Below are 21,585 nucleotides of genomic sequence, written 5' to 3' on the forward strand. Positions count from 1 at the left end.
TAAATTCTACCAGGTAGGAATGGCCAGGATCTTTGCACAGTTTATGTCCGAATTATGCCAGGGTTTAGCTCGGATCCTGTCAAAATTTGCCAGAAAACGCGAGCGAAACCGAGTTCGCCCTAGCTCAACTAACCCGACAGGATACGCGCAGAAATCTGACAAGGCTGCCAAACCAAGACTTACAGAAATTTAGCAGAGCGGTCTCTGCCAGAAAATTTGCTCACTGGGTCTATGCTACCTGCCACATCTTTGTCAGATGTTTTGCTCGATTCGTGCTAAATTCTACCAGGTAAGAATTACCAGGATCTTTGCTCGATTTATTTCCGAGTTATGTAACTGTTTTGCCCGGTTCCTGTCAATATTTGCCAGAAAACGCGAGTGAACCCGGTCAGCGTGGCAAGCAAAAAGTTAGTAAAAGTCGAGCAAAGCGAAATTGATGCTGACAGCGTTTCTGCGAGCATTTTGCGCGATTTGTGCGAGAATTCTGGCAACGAATTCGCTCAAATGCAACAACCGTTTCTGACAGAAGCGGTTAAACCAACCGATGCTGCTCACTTTTATCCATAATCGAGCCAGAAATGTACGGCCAAGATCTCTGCACGCTTCCTGCCATATCTTTGTCAGATGTTTTGCTCGATTCGTGCTAAATTCTACCAGGTAGGAATTGCCAGGATCTTTGCACAGTTTATGTCCGAGTTATGCTAGGGTTTAGCTCGGTTCCTGTCAAAATTTGCCAGAAAACGCGAGCGAAACCGAGTTCGCCCTAGCTCAACTAACCCGACAGGATACGCGTAGAAATCTGACAGAGCTGCCAAACCAAGACTTACACAAATCTAGCAAAGCAGGGTCTGCCAGAAAATTTGCTCACTGGGAAGCTGAGTTCGCCCTAGTTCAACTAACCCGACGGTATGCGCGCAGAAATCTGACAGGGCTGCCAAACCAAGACTTACAGGAATCTAGCAAAGCAGTCTCTGCCAGAAAATTTGGTGACTGGGACTCAGTCCACTGTCAAGGATGGCGTCTCTGTACATCACTGACATAAAAATCAAAACAATAATTTTGAATTGAATCATTAAAAACTATATCTAGCTGTATTTGGTTACTAAATGTCTCAATGATATGGTATCTAATCACCCTACACAATGCAAAACGTCGTGTGGAATACTTGAATATTGTGCCTGTTGCCGAATATAATTCGACAGAGATCTTTCATTAGGGCCTAAGTCACAATGTACTCAAATGGAGAAAAATCAGTTTCAATATTCGGCGATGCTTTTCTAACTGTAGTTTTTATTGTAGATATAAATTACTTTATGACCATGTTTTTCCTGAAGCATCTTTGGTTAAGCCTTATGAAAATATAACAAAGAATTTAATTCCTAAGTGCTTTTAGTGGGTAGAAACTAAAAAAAAATGCTTGCGCCCAATTTACATTCCAGTCATGATTTCGCCCTTCAGCATCTACCATTTGTGAAAGGGTTAAACCGTTAACATAATTTTCAGAAGGGCGCGGTAAATGGGCTAAACTGACTCTGTTTTGCTAAGTAGGGCTGGGAAAATGGGCGAGCTTGACAGTATACTTTTTAATAGGACTCAGCAAATGGGCGTATAGAAACCCAATGTAAATGAAAGGGCGCGTGCATCTTTTCTTCAAATTTCATAAAAATATCGAAATATTCGAATGTTTATGTGCAACAGCTATCGCGTAGACATGATCATAGTAGATATTGCTTATCATTTATATAATAGAACCGCCGTTTAAAGAATAATTTTGTAAATATTAGCCGTACGCCCCAGTTCTGTCTAAAAATGTAAGTTTAGCCTTTATATTCCATATGAGAAAAAGGGCCTAAGTCGAAATCTCGAAGAAAATGCATGTTTCGCCGTTTTGTTTTCTTTAATTATAAATCGAACTAAAACCATGTTAACTAATTTTCACCTCAATCTTGTAGTATTTTTGTCGCGTAGTCATAATAGCGAAAACGCAGTTTGTTTACATTTGCGATTTAAGCCCTAATGAAAGATCTATGTCGAATTCTTTGTATGGGCACAGAGAACAGACATCCATGATCGAACAAAAATATTTAAAAAACGTGTAAATATTTAAATTAATAAACGATAAACACTAGCGCCGCCACACCAACCTATCCCAACTATCCGTCAAATCCATTCCGGAACCGGTTCGAAATTTTGAATGGATTCAGTATGGAATCTTGCTCAAAGAAAACAACCGATTCCGTCTCTATCGGTTCATGCATTTGAGCTGGAATTCATGCTGGAAATCCGAACCGGTTCCGGGCTAGTTTGACTGGGTAGAGGAATAACCGCTGTCAATTCTGTCGAACGCAGCCACAAAAAAAAAACATGACGACAGTAGCGCACCTGGTTTGGATATCCCAACTACCTTCGAAACCGTTAGAGATTTTACACAAGTTGAATGCTGAAGATGGACGTCTGTTCTTTGTGATTCAAATGTTTACACACGTTTTTGAGGCTGTGAACCATTTGGTGAAATTTTTAACTTTTAGTTAAAATCTGACACTTCGAAAGTTATTTGCAAAATAATCCTACTCTGGAGCATGGTTAAAATTGACAGAGCGATATTTAAATTTGACAGCCCGATGGTTAAAATTTTGCCCATGATGCAGAATAAAAAGGTGGAAACATTTTCTGTACCTACCCGGTAAAAAAATGCGGACGAACATGGTCAGGCGATTTAAACAGTTTGACTTTTGACTCAACTCGCCTGTGCTAATTGCCCCTAGCAACAAATGCAATTTGCGAATGTGATTTAAAGGCAATTTCAATACTTAGACAAGTTTTCTGGCGGCTGAAATGGACTTGGTTGTTTTTCGCGTTTTTCCAACATGGCGGTTCATGTTTGGCTTTTGCTAAAAATTGCTTTTTTTTTAAATTGGCATGTTCTCGCTTGAATTTTGTTTGTTTCGCGTACTTCATTAAGCCAACGAATGTGGGAAATTGTGAAATCGTGTGTAAGTACAGTAGAACAAGATCTCTGACCTAAAATCTTAATGAATGTCAGATTGTGGTATGTTTTGGTGTACAATATCAATTTCACCATTGATTCTTCGTATAGTTTGGTGGTGTTTATGTTAGTAGACAAAATGAATCCTAAAATAAGCATTATTTGTAACTTTCATATTAGGCAATTAAGGGCGATTAAATGGCGCGTTCCATGGGCGATTTAAGGGCGGGTAGAGCGGCAAAAAATGACGGCTGCAAATCGCCCAAATGTTGCATTTGAAATAGCCCACTAATTGCCAGCAATTTGCTGGCAAATTGAAGGGCAATCAGCGCATCCGAGTTGGCAAATAGCCCCCCGTTAGCCAGCAACTTGCCCTTTTTGACTAGGTAATTGAGGTTGTCAATATTTTTCAATACAAAATTAAGGGATAAAGATGGAAACGACAACGTGCTGTGTTAAGATTTGTTTGGGTTAATTCATGATGTGTATGTTTACCTTTCGAGGCTATGACTGTCCTGTTGTGACGCTTAGTGGCCATTTTAAATTCACCGACGCACAACTATAACAATCACGACCGATCGAGTCAAATTTCGCCAACAGAATGATGCTCACGTTCAATCCTAGCGACTGCGACCCTTCGCTCATTCTCTAGTGTTAAGTTACGCTCTCTTCCCAAGTTCGGTCTTATAAGCCCGATTCAGACGATACATCAGCTACGTCACTGTTCCGTCAGGATAATTCAAATGACGTATCGTGTAATTCGTACTTTACAACTCGAATGAGCTATTCCCAAAGCTCAGTGAAAGACGTATGTCGCTGACTAGACTTCTTCGTCATCGTTATATTAAATTCCTCCCTCGATCTTACGCTCTCTCTATCTCCCGACATCCACACGAAACGTAACCGACATATGTCACCAAATGAACTCTCCATATTTGAGTTGTATATTACACGCAAATCCACTACTACATTCTTGAAATGGCGTCATTGTCAGAAAATTTTGTTCTAATTTTTTCAGACAATGACGTCACTCGACCTAGAATACCAATGCAAGGCCTGATTAAGTAGACCATATATAGAAGGACTGCGTCGCATGTACATATGAGAAATGTTTCCGATCGTGCGCTCGCCCTATCTCTCAACTATCATGCCACTCATGTAGCCTCGGTTAGAGAATCGTGTTCACCTTATTTGCTCAGCATTCATCCCAACTTTGGGTATCATTTTTCGCCATCGTGCTTTGTCTATATCAACAAGACTATTGCACACAAATGCAGTCTCCCCTCTCACCTATATCTTGAAGCAGAAATTCCTCCGGCAAAGTACACGGTAAAAAAACTTTACCCATTTTGTGTATTCAAATTGCCCATTTTCGGAAGTTATTCGAGCTGTCAATAAATGGGTATTTTTTTGTTTCTAACAATGAGTATTTTTTATCCATTTCACGACTACTCGATGAGGTAATGTCAATGGGTATATTGATCTTGATAATGGGTGAAAAATCCTTAAGCATTATTTCAAGCGAGTTAACCTGCAAACTAAGGATCGTAGTGGAACCTGCAAATTATCGCCCTGCATCGGAGTCCGTGGCGGAAACGGAACATTTCGGCAATGCTCCGAAAACAATGTCTGTTTAGACTACTGAGGATGTTGAAAATATGCGCCAGTTCGGCATTTTTAGAGCAGCCAAAAGATCCAGCCATCAAAAATATATCCAGTTGGCGGTTTTATTTTATTAACTAGTTTTAGAATTTCATGAATGTTTAGAATTTCATGAATGGGTATTTTGTACGCATTTTGTTGTAACAGTTCTGCGAAAAATAATGGGTGAAACATACCCAGGTTGACGTACAAGGTCTGTACCACAGATAACAGACGTTTAGGCTCGATTTGAATCGTGTGTAAATACCCGCTACTGAAATTCTGAATAAATCAGACGTCTGAAACACGTTTGGCAAACTTTGTAGATGGCGCAGTGATCGATACAATGCAGTTAAAGTGCAGCTGTCAAACGCGTGTAGCAAACAGTTGCGCAGATGGCAATAGAGAAACACGGATTTCCAACGTTTATCAATTTGAAAGTTTACACAGGTTTTTGAAGAAATTTTGTTCTAGCCTAAACGTCTGTTATCTGTGGTCTGTACTCATTTATGGGTACAAACGCTTTACCCATTTAATGGGTTATTCCACTTTTATTGAAAATGCGTAGTTTTCTACGCATTAATGGGTACTTGATTTTATCAGTGTATAGCCTTTTTCGTTCTATGGTAATATACCGGTAGATATTTTTAATCAACTTTAGATATTTAATTACCCAAACCAATTATATACTACATGTCCTACTTAATGTAATAAGAAAAAAACTAATTTTAAAATATCGACAAATGTTCACACATCTACCAATTTGTGGTCATCGAAGTTGTCAATTCTAAATAACTATCCATATGTCAACTTTTGAATGGTTCGCTCTCTCGGTTAAATTTTTCCATTCAAGAGAAAATAACTCCGAACTGTCAAATTTTAACTAAAGGTTAAAAAAATCGCCAAATGGTTCACAGCCTTAAATATTTTTGTTCGATCATGGATGTCTGTTCTCTGTGAGATGGTTATTTATTTTTAGCCAAACATGTCAAATGGTCCTAAGTGAAAATGACAGTTTATCTTTGTTTACTTTCTCTTTCGCTAATAACTCGTCCTTTTATACGTTTGTTCATTAACTCTTAGCATAATATGCTAGTCAAAATCAGCGTTTTTCGATATATCCTGAAACAATATTGAAAAGTTTTGTGCTGACGCCGTAATAATCGAAAGAGAAAGTAAACAAAGAGAGGCTCTCATTTGCACTTAGGACCATTTGACATGTTTGTCGAGATTTGTTTAAGATTTTGACGTTAGTAATTCACTTTTGTGATATTGGATGTTTTCGGTTGCCGGTGGTCGGGGCTAGAACCTCTTAATTAGTAATGATTATTGGATGGTGGGAGGAATAATGCTTATTTTTTCAGGAAGCAATTATTCCAACCGATTGTGTTATTTGAATAAAACTTAAAATTACTTACGCGATATTATTTCGGGGACCTAGGAGCTAGATATTCGATGATCCGTCGAGCTGGTTCCGTGATCCCAACTTACGTTGTAACTTTTCGTGAACGCGAATCTCCGATAATCCGTCGGAGAATGATGGACCGGTAACACTACTTAGTTAATGCCGAAAATTGAAATCCTACCGACTGCGCCAGTAATAATTTCTACTATAGCAGAAAGGTTTTTGAAAAAGATGGGTGGGTAATGTCTAGGACATAACCGAAGTGACTACTAGTTTGACTAGTACTTCAAATCGAGTGATACTCAATGAAATATGTGGGAATGTTTCAATGTTTTATCTATCTATCTTCTATATATATAAAAATCAATGTTTGTATGTATATGATTTATGGACTCCCAAACGACTTCACCGATTGCCGTCAAAATTTATACAAGGCAGGTATTTGTTATGGAGCGTGTTTATGTGCTATTGGCTGGGAATTATCTGCCCGCAAGATGGCGCTACGGAACAAATTGTGTTTTCCTATTTCGTTGAAAATTGCAGCAACGCGCGATGGGTATTAGCTTGTTCTTTATAATAATTATGGTGGTTCTGCAAAGAACTTTTGTTGTTGGCGTCTGCGTTGATAGGGGATGCGCTGGATTCTAAGCTCGTTGAGACATTCATTCATGAAATGAACAAATTTCATATTTTCTTGCTTTGAAATATCAATGTTAAAATCTCTCGAAACAACCATCGGAATCTTTTTCCTAGCGTACAGAAATGAATCACGCTTAGCGAAAAACTAGGGACGGGTAATGTCCGGGACATAACCGCGATGATCATATTCTTAAAATTCTGCTTGCATCTCTTTCAAATGCTAAATTTTACGCATTAAGTTCAATTCGCCGGGCTCAGCGAAATTTTCCTGGGGATCCGTTAATCTATTCAATCTATTCCGTTCGTTAATCTATTCAATAAAACAATTTTATTACCGAGTTCTCCGCATTGAATACAGGTCAATAAGCATCTGTTATACAGTTATACAGAAAACTTTCACACAAAATAATTGTCCCACGTCAACACCCCGGTCATGTTCCGGACATTACATACCCCTATTTTTTATCATTTCTTTCAAAGTTTCAATTTTAAACACAAATATCATTTCATATAATGATTTCAACAAGCAGACGATGTACTTGTATGACAGGTGGGAGTGTTTTGAAACGGTTTTAGTGGAGGTAGCAACATAAAATCGTGTATTGGAGGTTTTACAATGATTCTCCTTAACCCTGCAAAACCACGGGGTTGGCAGGAGAGGGTTATGTTGCTTGGAAGGACAGTTATTATATGACAACTAAAAATATAAAATTGTTCTTAAAATTGCAAAGTTATTGCCATGTTAAACTGAAAATTTGTCATTTCGTCCATATCGGAACAATCATTGAAATTATGTCAATTTATACTTTGCAAGATTTGAAATAACTGTGTGGTCACGACGCCCCTGTTATGTCATATACATTACCAACCCATCTTTTTCCATTATGCATTCGTCCTAATAAGGACGGTTTGTAGATAACGATGGTGATACAAGACGAGAATCTTTTGAAACGATTCAAACCTTGCCGACGATTTGTTTCTACTGCGTATATACATACGAACATTCCCCTTTCGCAGTTCATACCGAAGTAGCACGCTTTGCATCAAGGCGATCCTTTTTATTAACTTTTCGGTGCAGATGGAAGGCCATCCTTTTGTGCGATAAATGAAAATATTTTCATCATTCGTTTTGGTATAGCCTTCGCTTAGTGGCAGAGTTGCTACATTCACTGATTTTCTTGGAGGATTTGCACAAACCTTCGGGTTTGTAGATTAACTTGAAAAATATTTTCTTATATAATTATTTTTATTTATACAAATTAATAAAAGGAACTTCCTAATAAAATTCTTTTTCCATTATATATTCATCCTAAGGACGGTTTGCATATAACTATGACACAAATCCATCCACAATTAACAGCGCTAACGGAAAATAAGCACCACTAATTCTTTACAAGTATTTTGTTAGTCCTGAAAAGGACTGTTGGCAACATTAGAGACGCATGAATTTACTTATCTTCTTCGGGCAGCTTTCTTGGCAGGTTTGGTGGCCTTCTTTGGCTTTGGGGTCTTCGGCTTGTTCGCTGCAGCCTTCGATGTTTTGGTGGCATTTTTAGTGGCAGTTGCTACAGCCTTTTCAGTGGCCTTCTCACCGCCACCAACGTTTTTCTTCTTCTCTCCAGTGGTAGCCGATTTGATTGGTCGTCCGATGCAGCTTCTCACGATCACGCATGTCCGTTATACACTGCGTCTTACACACGTCTAGCTTTGAGAAAAGCTGCGACACCCCTATTTATAGGTTTTATCATTAATGTTGATTCTCATTTATAGTAGTTTTTGAACTATTTAAACAAGTTTTATATAGCAAACAACGTATCGGTAGCAAGCGTTGAACGTATTCCTACCGATTTATGAAACAAGATTAGCAATCCGTTTATCGCTTTACTATCGCTTTCTCGCACGTTCTTGTGCCGTGCATAAGCCTTTCCTTTCCGTCCGGCTTCTAATGGCATAACCAAAACTAATATGCCAGCTTTCCCCCACCAACTGCTCTCGTCAAGCAACCCGATACGAATAATCATAGGAACTAACTTGTAGTGGACCTATATTAAAAACTTTTTAATCATTTTATTGTTCGGTTGGTGCACCATATTGACGGTTCTGTGCGTGATGGGCTGAAAATTTTCATTTTTCCGAGTAATTTTCGAAAGATTTTTCAAAACACTATTTTTCCATTGATAATGAATGTCCTACATATTCCAACATTTAATACAACATTGCTGCAAATATTTTCGACAAAATGCCGAACAAATCCATTCAGAACAACAAAAGACATAAGCGTTTAAAATTTTACATCATTTTTCTTCCGAAATTTTGAAAAGGGACCCCTATATTGAAAGGTAAGTCGTTAGTCACGACAAAATCAAACCGATCTTTTCCTCACAGTTCCCCGAAACTGACTGATTTATTTTATCCAAAGTAATTGTACAGAGGCCTGGCATTCCTACTAAAAGTCCCTACTAAGCAAACTGCGATAGCCCAGACGGTTCCCACATCGATCGTCTAGGTAACGGATGGTATCACGTGGCTCTCGGATTACGCTACGCGTGACTGCTCTGAGCGATGTAGTGTCTGTTCCAAGATTTGTTGTTGTTCTGATATATGCTGGGTTTGAATTTGTATGTCCGAAATGTTACTCATAACTTGTGCTCTGCCAAAATCATCGTCACAACGCAACGGAACGCAGGGATTAAAACAACTGCGCGTTTGATACAATATAATATGCAAAAATGGTGATTTGGTGAAATAAGAAAAGGTATTTATGTTGTACCGTACTACTTCACTCTAAATGGAATTTGTAAATTTCATTCAATAATCGAACTAAAACGTTTTTTGGGTAAAAATGCTCGGTAAATGGGCTCTGCACGGTATAGTGATTGCGTCAGTATAACAAAAGTTACTCACCTTTGGAAGTATTCTACTTCACACATAAACCCATTTATTGAGAAAGCCGTAGTTCAAAACATTTTTTATTTTGTTTTCTCTATTAATTTCAGTAAAATAATTACTAAAAAGGAGCAATATTTTTTTTACTGAAACAGTAGACAAACTTGTCTCCCGGCCAATATTTTTATTATTAAATTCAATCCATTATTTTATTACTTAAAAATTTATTTTTTTTTGCGCGTATATGGTTTGCTACATATACGTTACTGTAAACATTTCTGTGCCTGTTCAAAGAGCTCCTTCGCCTAAATGTTTTACCACATATATCACATTTTTACGGCCGCCGCCAGTGTGGCTTAACACATGTTTCTTCAGGTTATGCTTCTAAACAGATTCTTTGCCGTGTAACTCACACTTCTGCGACCGTTTATTGCTATGAGTATGTGTGTGCAGAATTAAGTGACTCTGACGGTTAAATGATTTGTCACATATGTCACATTTATACGGTCGCTCGCCAGTGTGAGTTACCATATGTTGTTTTATAGCAGACTTCTGAACGAATCCTTTGCCACAAATCTCGCATTTGTGCGGCCGCTCGCCAGTGTGAGTTAACACATGTCGCTGAAGCTGATAATTCTCAAGGAATCCCTTGCCACATATCTCGCATTTGTGTGGCCGCTCGCCAGTGTGAGTTAACATATGTTGCTCAAGCAGACACTTATGAAGGAATCCTTTGCCACACATCTCGCATTTGTACGGCCGCTCACCCGTGTGAGTTACCATATGCTGCTTTACCTGATGCTTGAGAACGAATTCATTACCACATATCTCGCACTTATGCGGTCGTTCGTTACTATGAATTTTTCTGTGTCGTTTCAAAATATCCTCCTGAGTAAATGATTTGTCACATATATCACATTGGTACTGCCGCTCGCCAAAGTGAGTTAACACATGTTTCTTAAGCAGATGCTTCCGATGAAATGCTTTGCCACATATCTCGCATTTGTGCGGCCGCTCGCCAGTGTGAGTCATCACATGTTGCATAAGCAGATACTTGTGAAGGAATCCTTTGCCACATATCGCGCATTTGTACGGCCGCTCGCCAGTGTGAGTAAACACATGTCGCTCAAGCTGATAATTCTCTTGGAATCCTTTGCCACATATCTCGCATTTGTGTGGCCGCTCGCCAGTGTGAGTTGACACATGTTGCATAAGCAGCCACTTGCGAACGAATCCTTTACCACATATCTCACATTTATGTGGTCGTTCATTACTGTGATTCTTTGTGTGCAAAGTTAGCGCACTCTGACCTTTAAATGATTTGTCACATATATCACATTTATACGGTCGCTCGCCAGTGTGATTTACCATATGTTCTTTCATATACGACTTCTGAACAAATCCTTTGCCACATATCTCGCATTTGTACGGCCACTCGCCAGTGTGAGTTACCATATGTTGTTTCAAAAAACACTTCTCCACAAATCCTTTGCCGCATATCTCGCATCTGCACGGCCGCTCGTCAGCGTGAATTACCTCATGACGCTTTAGGTGTTGCTTTTGAACGAATTCATTGCCACATATTTCGCACTTATGTGGTCGTTCATTACTGTGACTCTTTCTGTGCTTGTTCAAAACACACTCCTCAGTAAATGATTTGTCACATATATCACATTTGTATGGCCGCTCGTCGGTCAACACAACTCGCCCCAAGGGACAATTCTGAACGGATTTTTGTCCACATAGCTCACTGTTGGTTTGCTTCCGTTGCTTTGAAGACACGTCTATCTGATCCCTGAGCTGCCACTGTGAATCCGACAGCATTGAGAGACTGTAGTTAGTATCAGTGCTAAAAAAGTGGAAAAATAAGTATTTGCTTGCATGAAACAATAGGTTTGTTCCAGTATCCGGAAAAATTGGCAGTACTCCGAAGTATACAAGTAGAAAGCTATTTCTTCTTCTGAGAGTAAACAGGAGTAAGTTTTTGCTCCTTAGCAAGAATCGGGTACTGGAACAAACTTAATTTTATCCATCAAACTTGTGCAGTCAATATCATAGAACACCTTAAATCTCTGTATATCCGGTCGTAAAGGGGTGTGGGGGAGGGGGGTCTCTGGTTAATATTTTCTGCAAATTTCATCGCAAAATGCTGAAAATTTAACGAGTGACAGTGAATCTCCGGAGGCGCCTCGTCGAAAACTTGTACATGATAACTCGAAATCTACTGGGCCAATCGTTTTGAAATTTTGTCCAGATCTTCGCATAATTCTGGAGAAAATTTGGATTAGTTCGTATGTATCAATGAGAAATTCTCTTTGCTCTCTTACTCTTCTGAACATTACTCGCAGTCCTTTCCACATTTACTACTAAACTTTTTGCATAATATTCTAGTTAAAACCGTCGATTTTCGACATGTGCTGAAAAATTTACAGTGACGTCGTAGCACAGACTAACAGACAAAACACTATGAGAAAATTCCCTTAAAAATATCAATCCGGCAATTTTCCTAGAACACTAACTTCACCTTTTATTCATGGTCCCAAGCACTCATTTGCTGGTGGGTTACCCCTCAAGCTTGAGAACAATTTTTCACTAGTGGTCTATCCGTCATATACTTGTTCATATGACAGTGGCGCCATAATTTCAAATGCGGCCACAGTCCCAAGTACACATATATTTAAAATGACCGTTAAAGCGGGCGAAGCATTGTTTTCGAGTGCTATGTCTGTTAGTCTGTGTTCGTAATAATCGAAAGAGAAAGTAAGCAAAGAGTGCCCTAATAAACATCGCATGATTTAAGAGCTTAACAACCTGTTCAGTAGAGTGGGACATGGTTATATGAAATTAATAAAATTTGACTCCGAGTAACTTTTTGGGTCCGATTTAGCTCCCAAAACAACTCTGCAAATTTTTAGCTCGATCGGTGAAACTATATTTTTGCGCCCACTGTTTAAAGTTTATATGGGATTTCGTATGGGAAAATTGTCTTTTGCAAATTAATTCTTCCAAGAGTCGCCCGACACCTCCTAAAAATAAGTAGATGTCTGATTTTTATAGGAAATTTGTCAAGAAAACAAAGTCTAGAAGACTGAAAAACGATCTGATACTTGTGGAAAAACTTATTAAGCAAAAACCGATTGATGCCCTGAAGATTCTAATTCGACGTTCTAATTATATACAAAATTTTTAACTTACTCTTATGTACAAAAAAGCCTCAATGTATCCCTCAAAACCTTGCGAAGTGGCCAAATAGTATAGATAAACGATTTAGACACATTAATGTCGTTTTTTCTTGAGGTGGAAACCAACTCTGTTTTGGACCTAACTGCTGTCAAACCGGTTGTTTGAAACCAGTTTCGAACCTAGGTTATGCGCCACTGAACTGAAAACCGAGTTGGGTTCCAACCTGAAATATATTTCGGGTTCGCTCACACCACCGCTGTTTTGCGAGAACACAACTCAGTTCCACCAAAAAGGTTTGTTTGAAGCAACTAACTTGGGTTAGTGTCTAGGTTCTCAATCGAAAACGACATAAGAGAGGATTAAAACAAAATTGCATATAATTGGACAACCAACAGCAGTGGTGCTAGAAAAAATGAATATTTTATAAATCGTCAGAGCATCAATCGGTTTCCGCTTAATAACTTTTTTTTCAACCGTCGGATCGTTTCGTGGTTTTCGAGACTTTGTTTCTTTGTTAAATTTCTGTCAAGCTCAGGATCGCTTCACGGTACATATATGCATACGTTTGAAGTTGGCTGAAAGCCTTCATGTATCAACCAGTAAATTGCTCAAGGAAGCACTATATTGAGAGTGGGCGAATTACCCAATAATAACAAAAGGCCTCATGATAGCCGTAATTACTCATCGACGCTCGTGTCCCAAGCTGCATTAATTGCACCATTCATACGGTGGTCTAAGCTTCCACCAGGGACGAGACTCCAGGTAACTGGTGAAATTTATGATAGTAAGTTACTTGGCAAGGACCATGAGGAAATGCGAAGAAAGCAATTATCGTCTAGAAGGGACGATAGTAATAAAACTCTCAGACGGTTGCCAAATAATACAGCATTGTGTACGTAGGCGATCCCGGCGAGGCGCAAGTACCGCCACGAAGGCCGTGAAAGATAAAAATAATAATAAAGTGATCTAGCGACGGTCCTGGGAAAATAATCCAACGTAAAGGTATCCGGCCTAGACCGATACCAAATAGATAATTTTACCCGCGCCGAAAGATATAGAATTGATTTGTTTACCAGCGCAAAGGGTTTAGGATTTGAATTGTTTACCCACCCTAAAACAGTCTAGAAGGCAGGAACATAATTTGCCGGCCGTACCGAATGGACGGCGGAAGGGAATAAAAAACACATCACGGTAGGAGTGAGCGAGAAGGGTGGATAGCTAGGACTAAGTAGGTAGGTGAATAGTTAGATTAGGAATTTGTATATATAGTTTTAAGAATATGAAATTAAATCAGTCGTTCAGTCGCTTTTTCCCATAGCAGGTGTTTAGTCGTTTTTCTTTCTAAGTAGAAACCGATGACACGTTTTTTCCTTTGTAGTGATTCGCAGTTAAAGAGGTCCCTACCAGCGCCCAGCAGACGTCAATCAAACCAACAGAGGAGTTGGTAGTGAAGTATACTTTATCATATAATCTATTTCTTTTTCTCCTTTCCAAGGTACAACCCGCTAGGAAAACCGTAGTCATCATAAGTCGTACTTCCGGCTTATGACCTGCTAGATTTCCCTCCGGGTAAAAGAAACTTTAAAAACCAAAATAAAATAAATTCTTTATCAAATCCAATAAGGAAGTAAGTGCGAAGCTCAGTAACACGTCGTTGCTAAGCTAGAACCAAGTCGGTTCTAAATCCCAACGACAATTTCCTTTAAAAGCCACGTAACGATTTATTTTTAAGAAGTAATGGGCGACTTCTGGAGAAATTATTTTGTAAAAGTTCATTTTCCCATACAAAATCCCATGTAAACTTTAAACAGTCGGCGCAAAAATATAGTTTCACCGATCGAGCTAAGAATTTCCACAGTTGTTCTAGGACCCAAATGGTACCTAAAAAGTTGCTCGGAGAAAGAATCTAATTTTTGTCCCACCCTACTGTTCAGGGTATCCCAGTGAGCTCTGCTAGATTTCTGTAAGTCTTGGTTTGGCAACCCTGTCAGATTTCTGCGCGTATCCTGTCGGGTTAGTTGGGCAGGGCGAACTCGGTTTCGCTCGCCCCCACCCTCTAAGAACGGTTGGTTTCAAAATAGTCCAATAAAGGACGTTCGTTGGACCAATTTGGACAACGTCCAAATAACCGCTCAACAAACGTCCATCGTTGGACCCGTGTTGAATGATTTTGAAACAATTTTTTGGACGTCTCAGTGGGCAGTTAAACTCATTCCGGAACCGGTTCGGATTTCTGAATGGAGTCATCATGGATTCAAAATCAAATGCGACAACCGATTGCGACTCATAATCGGTTGTTGCATTTGATTTGGAATCCATACTGACTCTATACAGAATTCCGAATGGTTTGACCGGGCAAATTTTGACAGGAACCGAGCTAAACCCTGGCATAACTCGGACATAAACTGTGCAAAGATCCTGGCAATTCCTACCTGGTAGAATTTAGCACGAATCGAGCAAAACATCTGACGAAGATGCGGCAGGAAGCGTGCAGAGATCTTGGCCGTACATTTCTGACTGGATTCTGGATAAAAGTGAGCACCATCGGTTGGTTTAACCGCTTCGGCCAGAAACGGTTGTTGCATTTGAGCGAATTCGTTGCCAGAATTTTCACACAAATTGCGCAAAATGCTCGCAGAACCTCTGCCAGCATCAATTTCGCTCTGCTCAACTTTTGCTAACTTTCTGCTTGCCACGCTGACCGGGATCATGCAAACTATCCCTCTAAGAACGGTTGGTTTCAAAATCGTCCAACGAAGGACGTTCGTTGGACCAATTTGGACGACGTCCAAATAACCGTTCAACAAACGTCCATCGTTGGACCCGTGTTGAACGATTTTGAAACAATTTTTTGGACGTCTCAGTGGGATTAGGCAATTCATTAGACGTTTGTTTGACAATTCAGGGGTGGGTTCTGTCAACAGGTCTACTCCTGCGAACAGAAAAACTCGTCCGGCGAACATCTTTCGTTAGCCCGATTCGTTTGATATTGGATCGAATCAACGATATTGTTGGACGTCGCACCCCTCGGAGTAACGTCAGAATAAGTAAATAAGAAACAATTAGCTGATCGACTCTATCGGATTTGAGATGGAATTCATGCTGGAAGTCCGAATCTGTTCCGGACTAATTTGACTGGATAGAGGAATAACCGCTGTCAATTCTGTCGAACTCAGCCAGAAAAAAAACATGACGACAGTAGCGCACCTGGTTTAGATATCCCAACTACCTTCGAAACCGTTAGATTTTACACAAATTGAACGCTGAAGATGGACGTCTGTTCTATGTGCTAAAGGGATGAAAAACTACATTTGCACTGAACATTTCATGTTCATGCCAAGAAAGCTATTTGGATAGCAATAAATACATAAGGTATAAAGATACAAAAAATGAAAATAAACTAGTTTAGAAACAAATTGTTCCATCAAAACACATTTGTTCTAAAATAGAAATTTGTTTTAGGTCCATCCCGGTCAAACCATTCGGAATTTGATTCGGAATCCTGAATGGAGTCAGTATGGATTCCAAATCAAATGTAACAACCGATTCTGAGTCGGAATCGGTTGTTGCATTTGATTTGGAATCCATACTGTCTCCATTCAGAAATCCGAACCGGTTCCGGAATCAGTTTAACTGGGATGAAACTTTAACCTCGTTTTTTCACTTCGAGCTGAATGTCACTTAGAACCTTTGGAATAAATACTCTTACAATATTGTCCGTTGATGCACACAAGCCGTAGTAAATAAAAACATATCATACCCATTTGGTGAAATCGTTGCCACAAAGTGTTCAGTATCGTTGGTTCCTTCGGTGTTTTTCTCCTCTGTCGTAATTGGGGTCGTAAGTCCGTTCACAAGCTCCATGAAACTAAAATGTTCAATCGTAAAACAAACTCAAATTGGTCGATCATTAAAGAAAACACTCGTGAACTAATTTGCTGTCTCTTTGTCATTAGACATAAGACAATGTACACGGTTGAAAAAAGTACCTAATAATAGGTACCAGAATTACCTCCCAGCTTCAGCTACCCAGTAAAGCTCAGGCGAAATGCTGGCTGGTTCTAGTTCGTATTCCGGCTCCAGTGACACAACCGATTCTAGTCGAAATACCAGTCAACTGGCATCCCTATCTCTACACTGAAAATCTAAGTTCCCTATTTTATGGGTAAAAAGCGCTCACTATAAACACAGAGAACAGACGTCCATCTTCAGAATTCAACTGGTGTAAAAATCTTTAACGGTTTCGAAGGTAGTTGCGATATCCAAACCAGGTGCGCTACTGTCGTCACGTTTTTTTGTGGCTGAGTTCGGTTGAATTGACAGCGGTTATTCCTCTACTCAGTCAAACTAGTCCGGAACCGGTTCGGACTTCCAGTATGAATTCCAGCTCAAATGCATCAACCGATAGAGTCGGAATCGGTTGTTTTCTTTGAGCAAGATTCCACACTGAATCCATTCAGGATTTGGAACCGGTTCCGAAATGGATTTGACGGATAGTTGGGATAAGTTGGCTTGGCGGCGCTAGTGTTTATGTTATATTAATTCAAATGTTTACACACGTTTTTTAAATATTTTTGTTCGATCATAGATGTCTGTTCTCTGTAAAACATTTATAATCAAAATGAAAAATAAAACATTCGATTACTAATTTTGTTGAAGACATGAATACTCCGTGAATTCAGAATATCAAAATATATTAGACTATATGTGTGTGAAATAACCTTCGAAACAAGTTATTCTGATATTAATGTAATTGATAAATCTCATCCGCTGTGTATAGACAATATAATTCACGTTCTATTCAAGGTAGTTTCTGAAGTTTACAATTAAAAAATTTATTGAAAAGAACTGGTTTTAAGGAAATTTCTTAAATATCGTTTTATATATTACCAAAATTATAACACCACTTTTTTGTGTGTTGGAAAGCTTCTTTGAGGTTGTTAAAACTTCAAAGTTGACGCTTTTAAAATTATGTGATGTTGGCCGTTAGAAAGAACATTTGTTCTACTTTAAAACTGCATTTTGTATTTTCATACTTTGACTTTATTGTCATATTATAAAAGAAATTATAAAAGGCGTCTGTTAGACTAATTCTGTTTCTGAAAATACAACAATTTATAAAAAAACATACATGAATTTTAAGCATTTTCGAAAAGTCAACGATTTTCATCAAACCCCCACCCCCTCCCTCCTCCAAATTTCTGGCTACGTCACTGATAAGAATGTATTGTGTAGGGTAATTAACCTTTTTTGACTCCAACAAAGAGAACAGATAAATTAAAGACTTATTTCTACATGTAATATCAACAAATTTATACGTAGGTGTTTTAATCAGAAATAAGCAAATTTTATCATGGCCATCCACATCGTCATTACTAAAGGAATAAAAAGCTTCAGTTTGCCAACCGGCCAATATTTTTTTTATTAAATTCCATCCATTATTTTATTATAAATTCATTTTTTTGCGCTCATATGATTTGCTACATATCCGTTACTGTACATATTTCGGTACCTGTTCAAAAAAGTCCTTCCCCTAGATAATTTACCATATATCACATTTTCATGGCCTCTCGCCAGTGTGGCTTAACACATGTTACTTCAGGTTACGCTTCTGAACAAATTATTTGCCACATACCTCGCACTTATGCGAACCTCCATTACTATGAATGTGTGTGCGAAAATAAGATACTCTGGCGGTTAAATGATTTGTCACATATATCACATCGGTACGGCCGCTCGCCAGTGTGAGTCAATATATATATATATATATATATATATATATATATATATATATATATATATATATATATATATATATATATATATATATATATATATATATATATATATATATATATATATATATATATATATATATATATATATATATATATATATATATATATATATATATATATATATATATATATATATATATATATATATATATATATATATATATATATATATATATATATATATATATATATATATATATATATATATATATATATATATATATATATATATATATATATATATATATATATATATATATATATATATATATATTGCTCAAGCAGATATTTCTGAAGGAATCCTTTACCACATATCTCACATTAAAGCGATTGTTCATTACTGTGTTTCTTTGTGTGTAAAGTTAGTATACTTTGATGTTTAAATGATTTGTCGCATATCTCACACTTATACGGTCGCTCGCCAGTGTGAGTTACCATATGTTCCTTCATACACGACTTCTGAACGAATCCTTTGCCACAAATCTCGCATTTGTACGGCCACCCGCCAGTGTGAGTTTCTATATGTCGCATCAGCAGATACTTCCGAAGGAATCCTTTGCCACATGTATCACATTTATACGGTCGCTCTCCAGTGTGAGTTACTATATGATCATTCATACACGACTTCTGAACGAATCCTTTGTCACATATCTCGCATTTGTACGGCCGCTCGCCAGTGTGAGTTAACACATGTTGCTCAAGTAGATACTTCTGAAGGAATCTTTTACCACATATTTCACATTTATGCGGTTGTTCATTACTGTGATTCTTTGTGTGTAAAGTAAGTTTAGTCTGATGTTTAAATAATTTGTCACACATGCCACATTTATACGGTCGCTCGCCAGTGTGAGATACCATATGTTCTTTCATATACGACATATGAACGAATCCTTTGCCACATATCTCGCATTTGTACGGCCACTCGCCAGTGTGAGTTACCATATGTTGATTCATTGCAGACTTCTCAACGTATCCTTTGCCACATATCTTGCATATCCACGGCCGCTCGTCAGTGTGAGTTACCATATGACGCTTTAGGTTTTGCTTATGAGCGAATTCATTGCCACACATCTCGCACTTATGCGGTCGCTCATTACTGTGAATCTTTCTGTGCTTGTTCAAAACACACTGCTCAGTAAATGATTTGTCACATATATCACATTTGTACGGCCGCTCGCCAGTATGAGTTAACACATGTTGCTTAAGCAGATACTTCAGAAGGAATCCTTTGCCACATATTTCGCATTTGTGTGGCCGTTCGCCAGTGTGAGTCAACACATGTTGCATAAGTCGATACTTGTGAAAGAATCCTTTGCCACATATCTCGCATTTGTACGGCCATTCGCCAGTGTGAGCTAACACATGTTGCTCAAGCAGATACTTCTGAAGGAATCCTTTACCACATATCTCACATTTATGCGGTTGTTCATTTCTGTGACTTTTTGTGTGTATAGATAGTGTACTCTGATGTTTAAATGATTTGTCACATATGTTACATTTATACGGTCGCTCGCCGGTGTGAATTACCATATGTTCTTTCATATCAGACTTGTCAGCGAATCCTTTGCCACATATCTCGCATTTGTACGGCCAGTCGCCAGTGTGAGTTACCATATGTTGCCTAAGCAGATACTTCCGAAGGAATCCTTTGCCGCATATATCACATTTATGCGGTCGCTCGCCAGTGTGAATTACCATATGTTCATTCATATACTTCTGAACGAATGCTTTGCCACATATCTCGCATTTGCACGGCCGCTCGCCAGCGTGAGTTACCATATGACGCTTTAGATTATGCTTATGAACGAATTCATTGTCACATATCTCGCATTTATGCGGTCGTTCATTACTGTGAATCTTTCTGTGTCTGTTCAAAACACTCTCCTTATTAAATGATTTGTCACATATATCGCATTTGTACGGCCGCTTGTCAATGTCGGTCAACAAAGCTCGCCCCAAGGGACAATTCTGAAGGGATTTTTGTCCACATAGCTCACTGTTGGTTAGGGGAACATAAGAAACATGCTTCCGTTGCTTTGAAGACATGTCTATCTGATCCCTAAGCTCCCACTGTGAATCCGACAGTACTGAGTGATTGCTGTTAGTAATAACGCTAAAAAAGAGGAAAAAGTTGTATTGGCTTGCATGAAACAATAGGTTTGTTCCAGTAACCGGAAAAACTGGAAGTACTCCGGAGCATACTAGTTGAAACCTTTCTTTTTTTAAGAGCAAACAAGAGTAAGTTTTTGCTCCGTAGCAAGAATTGGGTACTGGAGCAAACCTAATTTTATCCGTCAGACTTGTGCTGTCAATATCATTGAACACCTTAAATCTCTGTATATCCGGTTGTAAAGGGGTGGGGGCAGTTATTTTCTCAAAATTTTACCGCAAAAAAACTGAAAATTGAACGAGTGACAGTGAATCTCCGGAGGCGCCTCGTCGAAAACTTGTAAGTTTTAAAAGGATGCATCACACTGAAGGAATCAAAAACGACATTAGCACTGAGCATTTGAGCATTTACCTAAAAAGCATAGTCCTTAAACTATATTTAATTTATAATTTTATTGAGCACGATAAACTGTTAATACAGACATTGAATCAGGCCAAGGAAGCCATTTGGATGGCAATAAATACATAAGGTACAAATAAAGAAAAAACTAGATTAAAAACAAATTGTTCTATCAAAACACATTTGATACCATATAGTTATTTGTTTTAGGTGCATGAAACTTTAACCTCGTTTTCTCACTTCGAGCTGAATGTCACTTAGAACCTTTGGAATAAGTACTCTAAAAATATTGTCCGTTAATTCTCAACACAAGCCGTAGTAAATAAAAACATTTCATACCCATTTCGTGAAATCGTTGCTTCACGGTGTTCAGTACCGTTGGTTCCTTCGGTAGTTTCCTCCTCTGTCGTATTTGGGGTCGTAAGTTCGTTCACAAGTTCCATGAATCTAAAAATGTTCAATCGTAAAACAAACTCAAATTGCTCGCTCATTAAAGAAAACACTCGTGAACTAATTTGCTGTCGTTTTGCATGTGACA

The 21,585-nt window shown here is 38.5% G+C and overlaps 1 protein-coding gene across 1 annotated transcript; it reads right to left on the minus strand.

Annotated features, from left to right (window-relative positions):
* Window positions 1-9,731: 9,731 nt before the first annotated feature.
* On the minus strand, window positions 9,732-21,585 carry LOC131681174 (zinc finger protein 208-like). The gene is made up of 4 exons (XM_058961885.1): window positions 21,387-21,585; window positions 18,867-20,651; window positions 16,501-16,608; window positions 9,732-11,406 (listed from the first exon to the last, which is right to left on the minus strand). Exons 1-4 carry the CDS (start codon window positions 21,536-21,538, stop codon window positions 9,942-9,944), a joined length of 3,510 nt encoding a protein of 1,169 aa, XP_058817868.1. The 5' UTR covers window positions 21,539-21,585; the 3' UTR covers window positions 9,732-9,941.

This window comes from Topomyia yanbarensis, chromosome 2 (genome assembly GCF_030247195.1).
Source record: "Topomyia yanbarensis strain Yona2022 chromosome 2, ASM3024719v1, whole genome shotgun sequence".
Taxonomy (NCBI): domain Eukaryota; kingdom Metazoa; phylum Arthropoda; class Insecta; order Diptera; family Culicidae; genus Topomyia; species Topomyia yanbarensis.

Coding starts and splice junctions, on each gene's coding strand:
- LOC131681174 (XM_058961885.1), bottom strand. CDS start 21,538: ATGAGCGAGCAATTTGAGTTTGTTTTACGATTGAACATTTTTAGATTC. Junction 16,609..18,866: donor AAACACAGTAATGAACAATC/GCTTTAATGTGA, acceptor TGAACATTTTAG/TTTCATGGAGCTTGTGAACG. Junction 11,407..16,500: donor GCAACGATTTCACCAAATGG/GTATGATATGTT, acceptor CCACTTTTTTAG/CACTGATACTAACTACAGTC.